The 14,479-nt window shown below is 42.4% G+C and overlaps 2 protein-coding genes across 20 annotated transcripts in view; both read right to left on the bottom strand.

Annotated features, from left to right (window-relative positions):
* LOC125685776 (feather keratin 4) overlaps nucleotides 1-12,187 on the bottom strand; it is an 87,732-nt gene extending 75,545 nt beyond the window's left edge. For all 19 annotated transcript variants that reach the window (XM_048929155.1, XM_048929154.1, XM_048929174.1 and 16 more), the window contains exon 1: nucleotides 11,638-12,187. In XM_048929155.1, the coding sequence (XP_048785112.1) occupies nucleotides 11,638-11,649 (12 nt within the window). In that variant the 5' untranslated portion in view covers nucleotides 11,650-12,187. The remainder of the gene's footprint in view (nucleotides 1-11,637) is intronic.
* A 1,754-nt stretch (nucleotides 12,188-13,941) lies between these two features.
* LOC125685890 (claw keratin-like) lies at nucleotides 13,942-14,313 on the bottom strand. Its single transcript, XM_048929358.1, has one exon. It carries the CDS (start codon nucleotides 14,311-14,313, stop codon nucleotides 13,942-13,944), a length of 372 nt encoding a protein of 123 aa, XP_048785315.1.
* Nucleotides 14,314-14,479: the final 166 nt, after the last annotated feature.

Genomic DNA, 14,479 nt, shown 5'->3' with positions numbered 1-14,479 from the left:
AGTGCTACTGCTGATGCTCCATTCAGTTCCTTTCAGATTGAAGTGTATAAATGAAAGCTTAATCAAGTCATAATATAACTGAAATGTGGTTAATGGAGACTATCTAGTTCTTTTTGACCCATGAGATGTTGAAGTGAATCCTGCCTGCAGGGTGTAGCAGCACGTTAGCACACTTTGTGAAGATCCAATAGCCGGCAAACAAACAGCAAGCAAAACAGTTTCATTACTTGCAGAAGTTATGCATGCAGCAAACTTTGTTTTGCAACTAATTAAGACTTCATGCAAAAAGGGTGTCACATCCTCCAGGCAATTTGACTAAGTGTATAAAAGCATTTGCTACGTAGAACTCTCCTAATCACTTTTCTTAAACTCTTCTCCTTGGTGATCCGGGTAAGTCAATTTCGAATCAATTACTTATTGCTATCTAAATATTAATCAAACAATAGGTTAAACTTAAGAAGTGGTAAGGGGATGCTCTTCCAGAAATATACTTTCTGTTGTACTTTAAGTCAATTGAAGTTTTACACTTCAGAGGCAAACACTGGCATTTGCAAACGACGTTAGCATTCAGGCCAACAGTTCATTTAGGCTGGGAAGGGAATATAGGATTCCCTCAGAACTCTAGGAAGTGTCAATTTCATACTGACAAGCATTTCTTTTTTAATACTATGAGAATTGACACATTAAACAATTCAACTTGAAATATTTGTTTGATGCTCTCACCTTCAGCTGTTTCACAGACAGTAATGCCTTTTGCCTTTGAACAGTCAAAGAATGTGCTCTAAATATTTACAAAAGCCTATGGGTACTGGAGCTCAGATATTCTTGTTGAAAAGCCACTTTGCTGTTTTTGTTTAAGATGTGTTTTAGACAGTGCAGATTCTAGGAGGAACATATAAATGTTCTCTCTCCAGCTCTATGTGGGTGCTAGGATGGGCTGCATTGAGGATCGCTGCCTTCAAACTGATACGTGGCAGCGGGTCTTCCCCCTGCCCAAGGGGAACCTAAACACTTAAACCCAGCTCCTCAGCTGCCAATACCTTCTGTCATTGCCTTCTCCTTACCTTCAAAGTCAGGAACTGGGGCAATTGGCAAAAGCTGAAGATGCAGCCGTGAGGGTGGGAGAAGACAACAAAGACACATAGCTAAAACAAGACGTTTGGATGGAGAAAAGTCAGGGAGATTTCTTGTCTTTCTCCCGCAAACTCAAGGGGCAAATGTTGGGATTCGTGTGGACCCTCCTGCCATCCCTTAATCTCTTCCATATCAGTTTCGTGCTGATAAAGTGAAGGAAATTATTGCTTCTCCTTCACTCTGTTTGCATCGCCTAATTAGTGTGGGCACAATTCAGGGCAAGGACTGCTTGTCAATCTATAATTAATCAATGCCCAAGAAAATCTGTTCTTGATATCAGGTATGGTTTTAAAGAGCTGTGTGGTTTCAGATATAAGATACTGTAATGTGAATGATAAACAATGGGACTAATAAAAGATGGGTGTATCTCCATCCCAGTTCTGACCCACTTCTAACCACGTGAGATAAGGTAACTCACTTCATCCTGTGCTTCAGTTTTGCCAGTGCTGAGGATTAAAATTGGAGTCCTAACATGGATTTGAGTTCAGGTTACAGCTTTCAGCGAGGTTCAACAGGCTGTGGGAGGGAATCAGCAGTGCAACAAGTTAAGAATGCTGATAAGTAGTAACCATTTTAGGCTGAGAACAGCCACGATCTAGAAAGTATCATTAGATATTGAAACAATTAAATTAAGAAGGGCTACTTATGGAGAAGACAGAAACCAGCGCTTCTCATAGAATCATAGAAGAGTCTGGGTTGGAAGGGACCTCAAGGGATCATCAAGATCCAGCCTCCCTGCCTCTATATCCAGTACTAGACCATCAATTACCTAGAACTTCTGCGCCTCACAATTCTCCCTTTTGCCAGCATTCACAGTATCCAGCCCACAACTCTGTCATCCTAAAATCCTGACATCCAACACTACAGCTCCCCACTGGACTGACCACCTCCTCCTCCCTCCTCTTTTCTCCTGTGTTTCAGGTCTGGATCCATCCCATGTCGCCCTTTGATGAGTGCTGCCTGCCGCCGGGGGTGGCATGCCCTGAGCCCTTTGCCATCACCTCCAATGAGACCTGTGTCATAAAGTACCCCGACACGATAGTGGACATAGTGGAGCCCGACTTGCCACCATATTCTGTGATCTATCCAGGCCCAACACTCACCACTTTCCCTCAGCAAACCATAGTGGGAACTACTGCGCTCTTTGATATCAGCAACTTGCTTGGTTCCAGGGGATCTCTTGGGTTGAGGGGCATGTGTGGTTCTGGGACAGCATGTAACTCAGAATTATCATTTTTTGATTCAGGAAGCGGTAATCCTTTGTCTCCTCACTTCTCCAAACCATTGTGTCTTAGAACTTGTAGGCCTACCTAAGTCTGTGGATATCCATGCTGGAATAACTTAAAAACAAACAAACAATCAAACAAACAGAACTGGAAAAAGACAGATCACGACTAAGTTTATGGATGATGGATTGTAGAAGTGCTGAGCTCCCACAGTTCCCAGTGGAGTCAATAAGGGAATGGCTTCCTGGCATTAAACCTGCATGAGGACCAGAATTTCCAAACAAGAAATTGAGAATTGGTTATTGGTCTTATTCAAAATTCGGATGAAAAAGAATTCTCCGAGAAACAAGATTTTCAAAAATGAATTTCCTGATTTGATAAGCCTGTATTTCTAAATAAATTCAAGTTTTTATGCCAACACTGATGTTTATTATCAATTCCTCTTGAAAACAAACAAACAAACAAAAAAGTAAAATGACTTCTTAAAATTATACAAATCTGAAAATCTTGGGTTCCAAAATGAAATTTTTAACCGAAATTGACATTCACTTGTGTTCTTTGCTGAACCAGGATTTACCATCAATAATAATAATAATAATCAGCTCTTAGGCATTTATAAGTCTTTACTTTACGCTTTACTTCTGCTTAGAACCATAATGCATAATGTAATGATTTAACAGCTTATTTCTCTACTTATATGAGCTTATATCTCATTTGATGCAAACCAGGGCAAGGCAAAACAACCCAGCAAATTCAAGCAATTGTAGTAGCAGATTTCATTGTAAAATGCTTACGATTAAAGAAAAAAAAAAAGAACAACCTATGCAGTGCCATGTAACTGGAGATTCATTGTAGACCCTCATGAAGCCCTGGAATTCTTCTGCTTATATCCTATCCATCTCATTTTGCACATGTAGCACATGTATACTCAGCTTCTTGTTTGCATTAAACATTATCATGCAGCATGCACTTTTCAGTTTTCCTTTCTTTTCTTTTTTTTTTTTTTTTAACCTTCTCTACATTTTATTTTCGAACCCTCCTGAGTGCCACCACTGATGGTGTCACCTGCCTGAGGCACAGCTCCCACACCAGCACCAACTTGATCACCCCCCAACATTTATCGAACTTCCTATTTTTTAAAGCATCCATCCCAACTGTATTTTTGAATGGAAGAATGATGCTCTGCAATCTACGAGTGCTGTGCACTGAGCAGCATCAAAGCAGATCACAAAAGCCCACCCAGCCCTACACCATCCTTCGCAGGCTATCAGGAGCATAGGCACATGCACAACAGATGAGGATTTTCTGATTCTTAACTGGAGCACTGCAATGAGTTTCTCAGGCAGCTCTCAAGTCTGTTCCCAAGAAAACAGGATAAAATCCTCAGCTGAGCACTCAGATGTGGCAGCAGCACTGTGACATTCTCTCCAGGTCACTCTGTTGGGACAGCTTGTGCAAAAGAAGCCTGCAACGTGGATATGAGCAACTTAATGGTGCAAAGCAAACAGGAGTTGGCCAACACTCAATAACAGCTAGAACTAATGAGCTATTAGCCTAAGCATTAGGGCACTGAAGAGGCCAGGCAGGGGTGTGATTCTGTCTTTAATTGGCTACACTGTGTGAGTACGAAGGATTAACACCTTCTCCCTTCCCGTGCTTCCAAAATATTCAAGAAAACAGGACAGATATAAAGGGATGACTTGAAGCCTGTAGGCATAAATCCATGAAAAATGACATAAAAATGCACATCGTGAAGTCTGAGACAAATGCTGCTGCCTCATAAGATTTTGAAGTGGACATCTTTTCCCTCAGTGTAATTTCCAATAGCCTTCCCCGTACTCATCCATTCAAGTTCTTGGAGTCTGCTAATTAAACCTGCAGCTTTAACTTCCATCAATTAGAGCAACTGCTGATTGATCCTTTCAGTAATAGCACATCTTCCTGAAGTCCCCAGTATTTCACAAACATTAATTATGTTTGTACACAGGCAGAGTTGTGAAATTCGGCATATGCCCTCACATTTTGACATCCAGATGTTGAGAAACAAACCACACATTAGAAATGAATGCAAGGACTGCAAGCAGGATTTTGCAGGTGAAAAGCTGCAAAATAATGATCTCACATTTCATTTTAACCAACTTTTCTCTCACATACCCTGAAGCTTTTTCAAGAGCATGGGACAAACCCCAAGATGTTGGCATCCATACATCTGTATTGCTCTCTCTCCCCTTCAACAGTCCAGGATGCATTATGCTCAGTATAAATTGGGCACAAACACAACATTTTCATGTGTTTGGAATATCACTGCCCTGTAGCAGTCCAGTCCAACAAACCCATCTCCTTTCAAAGGGTCCCAGAGGCAAAACCATTCTCTGGGAAGCCACCAGTTGCCCTCAGGGAAAGAGTTTCAAAGTACTTCTCAAGTGCTTCTGTGTTTATTTACATAAGCAAAGCTCCTACTATAAAATCAATAACATTTAACTCAACTTAGATGTCCCAAAACCAGACTGCCCTTTACTACTTATCCAGATCAGACAAAACCAATCTTAAACTTTGAATGTGCAAAATGATTTTATTCATCGTACCAAGCCTTCCCATGAGGCAGAATCCACGTTCCTGATTCTCTCCAACTTCTTCTTCTGCCTGTGTCCTATCTCAGAGTATTTCGATGAACAGGAAGACATAATTTTGCCACCTTCTTTTCCTCAATTCATCACCTTCTCCAATCCTTATCCCTAGTTTCTGGGCTGCCCTCTAAAGGAGCCGTTAAGCAATAGCATCTACCTGTGCCTGTTTTAATAGACAAAACTCCAAAATTATTATCTCAAACTCATTTTTAGGTGTGTTTTTTATTTTTCCATAAAACATGGCCACAAAACAGATGGAACCATGTCACAGACAACACTCAAATATCAAATACTAACATCATGTTAAAACCTGCACTTCATTTATGACACTTCGCTGATGTAGCCGTCATTTCCAACCCCTGAGCTTTGAGTACTTTGACTTCCATTAGCAGCCAAGCTCCCCTCTCCCCCCCCACAGACAAGTATGAAGGACACTGGGACCAGAGGTCCATTACTGGGCAGCATTTCTCACCCCATAACCATCTCAACTCTGAAATCTTCCATGGAGGACATGAAATGACTCTCACTGGATTAAGCTGCTACACCCACAGATTGCTAAAAGTACCTTCTTCATTCTCCTGTATAATTTGTTTACATTCCTGTGGTTTGATCCTGAATAAATGACTTTAGGTTTCCATGCCATAAACTGTTCTTAAATTCTGAGGTGAATGTGTGGGATCCCCCTGAGGGAAAGATTCACTTGTTAAATATATCCTGCTGAATGCAGAGAGCAAATACTTTCATAAAATTTTATGAAGGCTCTGCAATACCTTTTGAAAGTACCACAAACAAAGTACTGCAAACAATCACATTTCAGTGAGCTGTGATACCATAGGACTGAAAAATACCAATTTTTTTAAAAATACACCAAAATCAATTCCCTATGATCTCTATTTGTTTTGCTTTCATTGAGAAACAACTGCCTTAAAGAAAATGCTTCAGACCTGCCCATCACATCTGGGAAAACATGACTCAAAATGGCAGAGAAATGTTGAGCCAATGGATCTCGCCTAATCATCATCTGACTGAAGATTTTCTTAGGTTTCTTGGTCAACTGCTTCACAGGAAGGATTTTCCATTTTTTTCCCTCTCCTTATGTCAATGTGAACGTGTTCCATTTCAGTTTTATTGCTCCTCATTCATGTGCAATGCACTTCTACAAGGGCCTGACTCCAACTTCTCCCTAACTCTCACTCATCAAGGAGGTTTCAGCCTTCTACATTTGTGAACTGCTCTTCTGTAGTGACGGTAAGCAGTGAGAATAACTCCTTCCACACCTTTTGGCAAGCCAGACTGATGATCTCAGAGATGGCCCCATTCAGAGACTGTCTCTGACATTGCTATTTTGTAGTCAATGCAATGCAAGCTTCACTTTGACTCTAACATTACAGGTAATAAATATCAGATATACACCACTAGAACTTAACCTGGCCTGCTCCTTATCCAAATCTAGGAAATCAACCAGCAACTTCAGCACCCATATTTATATTTGTGTTGAAAATAGGTAATTGGACACCTAAGAATAAGGCTGTGCACATGACATGTGGCAGAAGAAAAGCAGTTTGCTACTTATGTACTGGATACCATCTGTGCTGCTGCTTAGGTGTGAAAGCTAAAGAAATTTCAAGACAAAGGGAAACTGAGGCAGGTTATGCAATGCCACACTAGGCAGCTAGAGGGAGCTGTAGAGGCTAAGTAACCCAGGGTTAACTCTGGATTTTAGTCTTGGTTGTATGGCTCTGGCTTCTATATACAAACAAAAACAAGCTACACAACACAGGGCTAGCAGGAAGAAAACATAAGACCCGTGGAAACACCAAGGACAACATGCAGCCTTAGGTATTACACTCTAAACACATTTTACATCATTAAAGTGACTTTTTTTTTCAGCTTTCCTACACCCAACAAGCCACCATTTGGACTTCCTTGTGTTACAACATATTTCAGTACTGCTCTGGTCATCCCATCGTGAGCTGTGTGCCTCTCATCTATTCTGCTCCCTTCATTCTCTTTCCCTCCTGTGCTTTTTCAGCACTTCCTTCCTCTAAATTTCTCACACAAACTTTGAGTTTGTATAAGTCAGCGCTTCTCCTATCCTGTCTGCTGGGTAGTTAACACCTAGAGGTGAACTGGTAAAGATGTGGAACAGCCATGGAGCCCTAGCCCCACAACATCAGTTCTGACAAGCCTGGAAAACCAAGATCCCAGCCAGCAAGTACACATACCACCAGATCATCAAGCAAGACAATGTTCCCCTTTTTGATCCACCAGTGTCATTGGAAGACCTTCAGTAAAGGGCCTGCTCAGTTGAACTGGAATACATTCTTCAAGAAAGCCTTCCATAACCCTGTTCGACACCTAGCTTGATGGATTTATTTTATTTTTTCCAGTAGCTGTGCAGCTTTGTTCAATTGTACGCCTTCTTGCCATGCATTAGGATTTACGAGGTGTTTCTGGAAACACCCTGTATAATTAAATGCCATGGGAATGCTGAGGACTGCAAATGTTTCACAAACATTAATATGTGGCCTATGCAAATTGCTGTATAATGACAATAGCTGTAGGTGACGCCTAGTGTTAGGTAAGAGTATCGTATTAAAGGAGATGATCAAGGTCACTTCTGGTATTGTCCTAATTAGACTGCAATGTGCTGCCTCAGATTTTGAATTGTTTAACTTTCACTTGTAGTTTGTATAAAATCAGAAAGCCAGAGTTTCTGCTAGTGTAAGAAATCATGGAGCTCTGTGTTAAATACATAAGTGATTAACTTTTGTTCTCAATCTGGACTTGCATTTCAATTTATAATTGCCTAATGGGCAGAATTTGTGCTGATATAATGTATTTGCAGATGAGGTAAGCATATAGAGGTTCTTTGAAGTTCAGAGAGTGAATGTTGCAGATCTACATCAGCAGAGCATCCATTCCTAAGTATTTCCCTTTGATTATTCCTTCATTAGCAAGCATTCCTGACTCAGCTTTACAAACAAGTCTTCTGCGCTATGAAGTTGAACAGAACTGGTTTGGCCATAGAGATCATATTTTAGCTAGACAAGAGCCATTATTAATGCTGTCCCTGCCTTGCACAAGGGTATAATTATCTAAAATGATTTAAAGTTAATAGATGCTTACAATATTAACATCGTACATTGTGGTATATGCAGCCTACCTTACTCTTTGCACTCTGTTGCCTTTATTAGTCACTCCAGAGTACAATATAAAAACTAGAGTGGGGAAAAATCTATTTTAGCAATACTGCATAGGAGGAAATTCAGAAGAATTCATTCTTTCATAGCTAGCTAAGGGAATGCATCTTAACACGACAGTCAGGATTCAGTTCCTGCCTATGTCAGGGATTTCCCAAGTGCTGTGAAGACGAAACAAGAATCCACTGTCCTAAGCTAGAATCATTTTAGAGCAGTGAATTTCAATTCTTGCTGCATGTGTTCTAAACGCCATGCTTTGAAATGGCAATTCCTGAGGGCAACAGTCTTCTGGACAGATGTTATGTTAAATTAGAATCACAAGATCTTGATAAAAAAAAAAAAAAATTAGACAAGAACAACACAATTATATTTGCAGTTGAATTGCGAGTTTCCTCCATGCGTGCAATATTTGTACCACCTCACTGGGAGCAAATCATGAAAACCTGTGGCCACCTCTGCCACGGCATAGACCCACAGCCCAAACGCAGCCTCAGGCTGCCCCAATCCCCTTAACTCTGCCCCCAGGTGAGCAGAGGAGCAGTGCATGATGGGAGGCTCCTGAACACAGGAAGGCTCCCCCTGGTGGTGGAAGACAAGCAGGAGGACTTCAGTGATAGATACATGGGGGACATCAATTCTCAATAAATCAGTTCACTGCACTCCATCCTCCCTCTGGAGGGAGGCTTTGTGCATAAAGACACCAAACACGCTTAGATAAATTAAATCCACTGTCTTGATGTTTGTGTCATGAATTACTCGTATTTAGTGAGGCAGCCCTGAACATCCCCCAGGCTGCAGAGGAATATTCTGGAGACACTGGGAAAAAAGAATTCAAATTACTTCACAAACATGTCAGTATATCATACTTGGAAATCATTTTATGTTAATAGTAAAAGATATCTTAGTGGGTTTATACTTCTCTGACCTCACACAGAATAAAAAATGTAAAGCATTTGTTTAATCAGCTCCTCCTTTTAGGCTTCAGAATTGGAGATGATTTCATCTTTATTTAAAAGCTAGTTTTGCTGTCAAGTTTTTGCACCAGATACTTCCTCTGAGTTCGTTAACAGCACTTCCATCAACTCCATTAACATTATATCAGACGAGAAGGAAGCCCTGTGCCTCTAGAGATTTATCTAGGTGTGGATGTCAGCCTGTATTTCCAACAAGGAAAGAGTTCTTTCATGCACTGACTCACCGTGATACTGACATCTCCGACTCTCTGTGCACTCATGTTTTTAGCAAAGATAAGTCACAAAAAACAGCCATGTATTTTTAATTCCTAACAAAATCAGCAGAGCAAAACCAGGAAACTTCAAGATTAAAGGCACTGGCAGCTTACAGTCTGCATTTTGAGTCATTACTCAGCTTCAGATAACCATAAACAGCAAGCAAAACAATTACAGGAGTAATACATGCAACAAAGTTTGCTTCATAAGTAATTAAGGTGCTTTACACAAAGGGTGGCTCAGATCCTCCAGGCAATCCGAGGAAGGATATAAACGCTCTTTTCACACACAGCTTTTCTCACTACTTCTCTTGGTTTGTTCTCTGCGGTACACTGAGTAAGTCTGATTTGACAACTATGAATTTGATGTTATTTTAGCGTAAATCTTGTTAAAAACTGGGACTAAATCCTGCATGAAAGCGCTATCAGTGGGATTAGTGAACACCTTTCTATAGATTCTTTTTTTCTCTGCAGGATAAAGGCTGTAAAATAAAAATCAAGGGTTTCTCGAGACTCTGCGCTGCTAATTTGATAGGAGATGCAGGAAGTTTAATCTCTTCTCTTGGAAAACTTCGCAGAAGAGCAGCGTGTTTTTAGCTCTGTTTTTGCTTATTTGCCATGCAAGGGGGATTTGGCAGTTGCTGGGGGGGGGAGGGTTAGGGGGGGATGTAGAGGGGGTGGCATTCTGTAGATGGCCGTTTAAGTAAAACTTCATTGCTTTAAATAGCTTTGCTCCGCTATAGAGATGCAGACTGCTTTTATTTGTTATTAGTTTACTTGGAGTCCTAACAAGCTACAACAGCTGATGATTACATACTCTTACTTCATATAACTTTGAAAATAAGCTCTCGCTTCTAACTATTAGCACGTGGCTTTGCCGGCATTTTCATGTCTTTGCAGAGGATAAATTACACAATTTTTTCAGGTCAATGCTGAGTTCAAACCTAAGGGTATTTGAGGAATAAACGCTATGCATGCTTTCCCCCTGCCCCCACCCTCTGCAGAATGAGGTGTTGGGAGACAGTTTTCTGTTCCCCTGGCTACAGCTGAGAGAAGAAAATAGACCAGAGAGCTCGCGAGCTTGCTCCTTCCCTCTGCCAGCCCCTGGTACAAGGCAGCACTGAGCTCCTGAAGTCAGGGAAAGCAGCTTCGGACACTCCATGCTTTGCAATATAATTGTTTATTCATTAGAAAGCATATCTGGCTACCTATTTTATGACACCGTATATCACTTTCCCGTTGATAAAACAATTGACCAACCACTCATCTACAATATGAATGCTGTAAGCAACGCATTTTATTTATTAAATCTATATTTGAAAACCCCTGTTTATTCTCTGCCTTGAATTTTTCCGTGTCTTAATGGAACAATGCCTGTTAATAGCAGGAATTTACATGGAAAATAATAGAAAGAAATAAAGTAGGTTCATAAACATTCGATATTCGATATTCAGAAGTGTGGAAAACCCGGATCCCCCAGCTTGCACCCCATCCATACAGCACATAGAGTGGGTGCAGCCCTGGAGGCTGTGGGTGGGAGGAGAGGAGACGCTGTGGGAACAGGCTACTGCTTGTCTTCAGGAAGCACTGCCAAGGGCAGGGAGGAGTCAGAGCAGGGTTAGCTTGGGGGGATGGGAAACACAGGGAAAGGGGATGATTTGGGCTTTGGGAGGAAGGGAAGGGAACAAGCTTAAAGGAGCAAATCAGAAAGAGAGAAAAAGATTAAGGAAAAGGCTATAGAGATGGGGAGAGGGTTAAACAGTTTCTTTTCTCCAGGTTATCTGTCTGAAGTTCCCTTAGAGCCAAGCTTAGACGCATCAATTACCGAGCATGCAGAAAAAAAAAGAAAAAATAAAAGCATTGACAACCAAGACTTTTTTTTCTTTCCTTTCCCCTGTCTAATTTTACAATTAACTTGCAGGAAACCTGTGCCACAGCCGGGTGATGGCTACCAACCAGCTGGCTTGCTCCAATCCCTGCGAGGCCAAATGCCCCCAGCCGCTGGCCAGCAGTAGCAATGAGCCCTGCGTGGTGACCTGCGGTGACTCCCGGGTCATCATTTACCCACCACCTGTGGTCGTCACCTTCCCAGGGCCCATCCTCACCACCTACCCACAGCAAACCGTGGTGGGGTCCTCAGAGTCTGCAGAAGTGACCCAGGCTGAGCCCCCTGCTGCAGTAGCCCTACCTGCAGAGGTGCCACCAGTTGAGAAACTCACCCCACAAGTCATCACCCGTCCTGAGCCGCGCTGTGCTCCGAAGTACTCCTACACCTATTCTTCCCAATGGACACATCCATGCAACTCATATCGCTCCGGAAAGCGGTGGGCATACTGAATACTCATGGAACAATCTGAAGAAGTTGCCAAGGGAACTCTAGAAGAAAATTAAGGGTGGAGCTAATGGGATCAGCTCAAATCACCCCAGGGCTGGGCTCCAGCTGGAGAGAATGAGAGCTGTGAGTGCTCAGCCCTTGTGGAAGGCAGGCTTGTGTGTGCATTTCCTCATTTTGCCTTTAGGTTAGGTCTGTTATCCTCTGGCTTCCCCGTTTAGTCATCTGCTTACACTGTGCTTTGTTTCAGTTATGTTATTAACACTGATTTTAGAGAGGTGACTTAGGACGCTAGAAATTGCACGCAGGAAATGCACTAAAAGGGAAATAAATAAATTGATTGCATTACTTTGATGCTGGTGATCAGCGAAAGCCCCACTGGACCCCCAGAAAGATGTACTTTATATTCTGGACAACTTATACTTTGTACAACTGTAGAAAAGCTGTCTCCTTCCAAATAAATTTTCTATACCAAACTACGTCTTTTGGTTTTCATTGCCACGTAATCACTGCCTTCTCCTTTCATTCCTTTGTTGAATCTGTAGTGTGGGAATCAACTCTTGTTTCTGCATTAGAGTAAGATAAGAATGTTTTATTTCATGGTCTCTGCTGCCAAAAATTTTGGGGGGGTCTTTGTACTTTACTGGGGAGGTTCTCTGATAGTTTTCATCATTTATCATCTAGATGAACCTTTCCCAGTAATGCATGCTTAATATATAGGTGAAGAAATTTATAGTCACAGAGATTATGTAGATGGAGTAGATTACAGGCACAAAGACTGCAGCTTGCTTTTGTCCAGCCTTCTGCAATACTAATATTTGGTGCTGCACAAACAAGACCTGAGTAATAGAGAATTTAAGGAGGAAAAGTTAAATAATTAGCAATATACATGTATAGCTAGCAACATATTTAGTCAGAGTGAATATATATGTAATTTTTTTGTTGTACACACTGCAAGAATATCCTGCACGAGACTGACCAAACCAGAGAACAAGTCGTGATGTGCCCAAAGAAGAGCCTGAAGAAGCATCAGGAAGGCCTCAAACCAGGTCCCCTGCAGGTTTCATTTCTTAGGGAATGATCTCCATCAAACTTCCTGTGTCCTTCTCAGGGCAGGGCAATTTCCCAGCACTTGACCCAAAGCCCAAAACAGGAGGTGACTTCATTGGGTTCAGCCCTCAAGGTGGAGAATCCCAGGGCCCAGACAAAGCCCAGGGGCTCCTGCAGAGGGAGGCAAAGCTGTATGGACACTCTGGTGTGCAGGTGTGAAGCACCACAATAGCATCACACCTGATGGGTTGTGATGGGGAGCAGAGGGATCAGGTTTAAAGAGCTGAAGAAAGATCACTTTGGATCCCACTGAAAGTTTTCCTTCCTCCTTTCCATCTAGGGGGAAGGAAAAGCATGTTCATTTCATCTGTATTTTCTTGTTTTCAGTGTAAAAACATATGTTTTCCCAGGGTCTGAATGAGAACAAAATATGGCACTAGTTCAGCATTTGTTCCTCTATAGAACACACAAAACAGTATCTCACCTTTGAATCTGCACACAGTAACAAAGCATATCTTTCTGTAGTAATTCGTCTACAGTTTATTTTAAAAGTGATCTCTGAGAGAAAATCGGAGATATTATAAAACTTTTCACCAAACCTGTGAGCTGTTGGATATTTCACATCATTGCTTTGTTATAAACAAGTTTCATAGCGAAAGGAGGACCAAACTCAGACAAAAGGAAACTCAGACAAAAAGGAATTGTTGATGCAATAAAGATTCTTTAATGCAAATGGAGAAGGCAATACAGAAAAAAGCACAACACAGAAATAATGAATTGCAATCGTGCAAACCACAAGGCTGTAGCAAGTCTCAATCCAGGGCTTCACCCCAGAGATTCCTCTTCTTAGCATCGGTCAGGAGGCTCAGAGCTGGTCAGAGTGGGGAGAGCCTCACCCGAGGATGAGCACTGCTTTGCTGTACACAAGTACAGGGAAACTTCTGGAGGCACTGTTGGAAACCCTGAGCCCTAAACTGCAGATTTCAGAGGCTGAACTGAGCAAAAAAGCAAGGAGTACAGATTTAAAGTAACTAATTTGGAACAGCCATAAGAGGGATGGAAAGCGACATCTGATGGTAGAAGAGGAGGTTTTTGTGAAGACCCAGCAGATGCAGCACTGTAGTGTGTGGATATTTGGGGTTTAGCAGGGCCCACAGCTGCCGCTGAGGTACCTGTAGCCTCGGCCCCAGCTGCCATATCCACAGCTGCCAAAGCCTCCATAGCCCCCAAAGCCCCCAAGGCCAGAAGAGCCTCCATAGCCCCCAAAGCCGGCACTACGTCCAAAGCTGCCACCCAAGCCCGATCCAACAGCGGGGACTCCTGCTGAGCCAACCACGGAGCTCTGTGGGAAGGAGCTGAGGATGGGCCCGGGGAAGGTGACCACGGTGGCCGGGGGTTGGATCACCACGGTGGAGTCGGGGCACTGCTGCACACAGGCCTCATTGTAGCTGTCAGCCAGAGGGGTTGGAGCGGCCACACCGCAGGCAGGAGCACACAGGCTGGAGCAGGACATCCTTCGGTTCAGGAGATGAAGCTGTGAGAGTAGGCAGAGCCATAGTCAGAATAGAAATGGAACACGAATCCTTCATGCCTCTCTTGCATTTGGAGCGTGTACCGAGGAAATGCTCTGCACCATATCAGTCAGTCAGAGCAAAAGTACAATATTCACTTGAAATGCT

This window comes from Lagopus muta, chromosome 29 (assembly GCF_023343835.1).
Source record: "Lagopus muta isolate bLagMut1 chromosome 29, bLagMut1 primary, whole genome shotgun sequence".
Taxonomy (NCBI): domain Eukaryota; kingdom Metazoa; phylum Chordata; class Aves; order Galliformes; family Phasianidae; genus Lagopus; species Lagopus muta.
This window is presented reverse-complemented; position numbering and strand designations above follow the sequence as displayed.

Coding starts and splice junctions, on each gene's coding strand:
- LOC125685890 (XM_048929358.1), bottom strand. CDS start 14,313: ATGTCCTGCTCCAGCCTGTGTGCTCCTGCCTGCGGTGTGGCCGCTCCA.